Source organism: Acanthisitta chloris, unplaced genomic scaffold, assembly GCF_000695815.1.
Source record: "Acanthisitta chloris isolate BGI_N310 unplaced genomic scaffold, ASM69581v1 scaffold18027, whole genome shotgun sequence".
Classification (NCBI taxonomy): Eukaryota; Metazoa; Chordata; class Aves; order Passeriformes; family Acanthisittidae; genus Acanthisitta; species Acanthisitta chloris.
This window is the reverse complement of record NW_008684480.1, coordinates 481-4,557: the sequence shown is the minus strand read 5'-3', so window position 1 is coordinate 4,557 and position 4,077 is coordinate 481. Positions and strand designations below refer to the sequence as shown.

The 4,077-nt window shown below is 41.4% G+C and overlaps 1 protein-coding gene across 1 annotated transcript in view; it reads right to left on the bottom strand.

The window, feature by feature from the left end:
* Positions 1-3,053, bottom strand: part of LOC103806656 (ras and Rab interactor 2-like) — a 41,104-nt gene extending 38,051 nt beyond the window's left edge. The window contains 1 exon segment of the mRNA XM_009079365.1: positions 2,997-3,053. Within this exon segment, the coding sequence (XP_009077613.1) occupies positions 2,997-3,053 (57 nt within the window).
* Between the last annotated feature and the right edge of the window lie 1,024 nt (positions 3,054-4,077).

The window sequence follows — 4,077 nt, the reverse complement described above, 5'->3', positions numbered from 1 at the left end:
TGAAAAGCTGCATCTTAATTACTAAGCCTCCTAAACACAGAGAGACAAGGCAAACTAAAATAATGTAAACTGAAAAAGTCTGATGTGCCAAGTATGTTGTTTGTTCACCCGTCCAGCTGTAGCAAATGTAACTTGTCACAATTTTACAAATGTGGGTGTGGAGGACCAGCCATAAACATATTCTGCCTCAAACATTCTGACTGTGATGACAGGTAAGATGTGAGCAAAGCAGAGGGCCCTGCAGAGGTGGGGCAGTGTGTTCTGAGCCAACTTCCTGCTGCACCTAGAGACTCCTGCTCAGCCTCCCCAGCCCAACTCACTCCCTGGAGGAGGCTCGAAGGGGCTGTGCGCACATGAACCAAACAGTGTGAAAACCTAGTTTACGTAAGAGATGTGTACCACGTTACCTATAAAAGGGAGCAGATTGTGCTCCCCCTCTCTTTTTTTTTCCTGCTCTCTCTCTCTTTCCTCTTTGTCTTTCACTCTCAAGGTTTGTCCCAACTCCAGAACATCCATATGGTAGGACCAACATGGGATCTAAGGACTGGTGATTTTCTGTGTTAGCTCTCTCCCTTTTCTGTCTCGATCCCTCTCTCTCCTTGCACTTTGCTTGGGCAAAGTAGAGTTATTATACTCTACCCTTGTACTCTTCACTGAAGTTTGCTGTGGGAGTGGGGAGACTGTGAAAAGTGGTGCAGTGGCTTGTTAGCCAGCACCTTTGAATATTGGTGTGCTGTGGCTTGTGAGCCTGTACCTTTGGTTGTGTGTTGCAGCTTGTAAGCCTGCAACTTTCAGATGTTAGTTGTGGGAACTGAGAAGTTACTGTACTGTCCTGTATTGTACAAATATTAAGGGCATGTTATCTTTTGCTCTTAAGGAAGTGAAGCATAAATTTAAGAGCTTGTTTGCTAACACCTTTTGGCTCCAAATATTGGGTTGGTTGCCAGAATTACGGCAACTGTACAATAAAACCTAAAGTTTCCTGACACATGGTCTGGTGTCTGTGTTCAACCTGATGAGAAATGATAAACATCACAGCCCCTACAGGTGGGTCGTGACAGTGGGGAGGGACAAAATAAAGGTAATTTCACTGTACATACACAGACAGTGGGTACACTACTCACAGGCTGGGTACACTGACTGCCTGCAGTTTCCAATTCGACACTGTGCATTTCAGAACTGTGGTCCAACAGTGCAACTTCCCAGGGATGGTGAGAGGTCTGACAAAGTAGCTTTTATGCATCTTTTCCCCAGCCAGGCTGTCCTTAGAACAACCTTAGTTTCTTTATTGACAATGTTTCTTATGGCCTTAAGACTAATGTCTCAAAATTGTTCAGGCAGACTGCAGACTGCATTTCTAATCATTCTGACTACTACAACCCCAACATTATGAACAAAATAGCTATCCCAGCAACTCTTTTCTACACCAGAATTACCCTAGGAGATACCACAGGACTGAATAACATGGGCACTTGCTTCCAATCCCCCTGACATCAGGATTCCTTCAGCATATGCCTAAGTGGCAATCTAGAAATATTCCTTAGAACTGAGACAGTTTCTTGCTATGATTTGAAAACATGGCTATTCTCCCTATATGGCTGCAGACTATTATCCACAAGGTTGATGTTTGTGCTTCTGAGATATGAGACACTGCAAAAGTGTGTTGTGAAACAAAAGTAATTCCCGTCACCAGAAAACCCTTTTTATTGCTGACCACATGAAGCTCTGGGCAAACCAAAGAGGAAAATACAGTCACTGTAGTGCTGGTTTGCAAGACTGCCTTAAGCTAAAGAAAGCACGTAGCACATAAACAAACCCTTCCACGTGTTTATGTGCTACTACCACAGTACTATAAAGCTGCTGACACCAAAATTTGTCCTGGTCATTATAGCTCTCCATGTGCTAAAGGCACCAGCCACTGCTTTGCTTGGCTCTCCTTTGCCTGTAGCCCATTATGAGTGCATTTATCATCTGCTGCTCCTATTCCCCCAAGCATTAGGGTCAGATTCAGGCAGCAAAAGACAGTCATTTCTGCCCCAGAGGAACAGAAAGAATGGAAATGGCAACATGCTGAGAGGACAGCAAGTGTTAGTGTTTCACTGGAAGAAGCTACAGGAAGCAATGAATATTCTAAGGGATGTGATCATGGTAAATTAATCCAGTGCTCAGAAACACCAGTAAATCTTGATTTCTCCTTAAAGCAAAACCTTGCCCAGCAAGACAGCCACTGTGACCCTGGCACATATCAGAAAAAATGCACATTCTTCCTGGTCAGTGGCAGGCCACCACAGTTTAATAGGTCAGCATCCTTTCCATACAGTGGCACTGCCTGGACACTATTCTCCCTCCTGCTTTCTAGAATCATATGGTGTTCACAGCTGTACTCACACTGTGCACATGAAGGCTTTGATAACTATATTTCAGAACAATTAATCCTTTCTTCTGAAAGAAAATCTTAATTACAGCCTTCTGTACAATTAACTTCAGCACTGCCTCCAGACCTCCTCCAGTACACATAAATACAACACTTAAACACATTCAGTCTTTTGAAAACTGCACTGATAACTCCCACCACACCTTGGCTTTTAGAGATGCCAATTCTTCTTAAAATAGGCAATGAAATTAAACCCATTTTCAATCCAATTAATGGAAATAATAAACCTGTACCACAACTTTAAGTGACACAAATCCATGTATGAAAGCTTTCATAATTTTATGCCCATACATAATAAAGCTTATGTTCTCAGCATTAGTGGCTAAGAAAGTCACAAACTATTTTACACCAAGTATTCTATTCAGTGTATAGGAAAACAATATACACATGAAATAACTGGGTTAATCTAGCCACAAACAATGCCTGTAAAAAGAGATGCTCACAAAAGTACTTCCCATTTTAGAGAAAAGGCTTGCTACATATCAGAGAGTGCTGCACATTCTGCAGCACTCATTTCACATCAACCCATGTACTTTATGTTCTGTATAAATATCCCATTTACCTTAAAGAAACTTCCTCTTTTGTCCAGACAACGGGTTTTCATTGTCAAAGATGACATCTTCCCTGAGAAGACTCCACTGTATGTCTTGAACTCCTAAAAGTAGAGACATTTTTAAAATAGTTAGTCCAGTCTGTAGGAAATGCCTTTGCAATTCTAAGCCACAGAAACAGTCACAACAAGCCTTCTGCCAAAACCCTTTCTGTCAACAACACTGTGCCATTTATTTCCTACCAGAGTCCTTACATATCCCTTCAGTCTATTATTTTTCCATAAATCGCTTCAAAAAAGACAGCACTACTCAAGAGTTCCACGTTTCTCCCTTCTCTTCACAGCTGATCCTGTAGTTGTGAGTAGATTTCAATGTGCTCAATAAAAAAGAATGCTAAAGCATAACGATTGCCTTCTATGTTTGCTTGACCTCAGCCTGCAGTGCAAATAGAACAAAATGTTAGATGTCACTATAATCCACTCTCAAATATTACAGTGTCAATAGGACTGGCCAGGAGGGAAAACATATTTTAAATCACCTACAAGGGAGCAAACACATTAGCAGTAGTGTAAAAACAAACAAACAAAACCAAAAACAATCACAAAACCAAACAAAACCCAAATACCCTCACAAAAAGCCTGAAGTTCCCAAAATGCAATTCAGTCAGATCCAAGTCAGGAACTGAGGATGCAATCCGGAATAAGTTGCACTTTACACCATCAAGTGAACCGAACAAATGGTTTAATGCCCAGGAGACTATACTAATGCAGCACTAGAACACAGGCAAATAAGGACAAATACCATGGGGGTGACCTCCAGCTGAAAGTAGAGGAGCAGAGTTCCTCTAAAGTCACAACCAATTCACACCAGTAAATTGTGAATAAACTTCTAAGCAAACTTTGGAATTAAACAGGCTAAAAATTCCATCTATGATTTTTAAAGGTGAGCTTATAATTGTATTTCAACAGCCTAACTCCTCTTCACCCACACACCCACAAACCACATAGCAGGTAGTTGTGTTGGAAGTTACAGTTACCTAAATGGTGAATAATGCAGGTGCAAAATATTACAGAGTAAGACAGAGGCACTGCT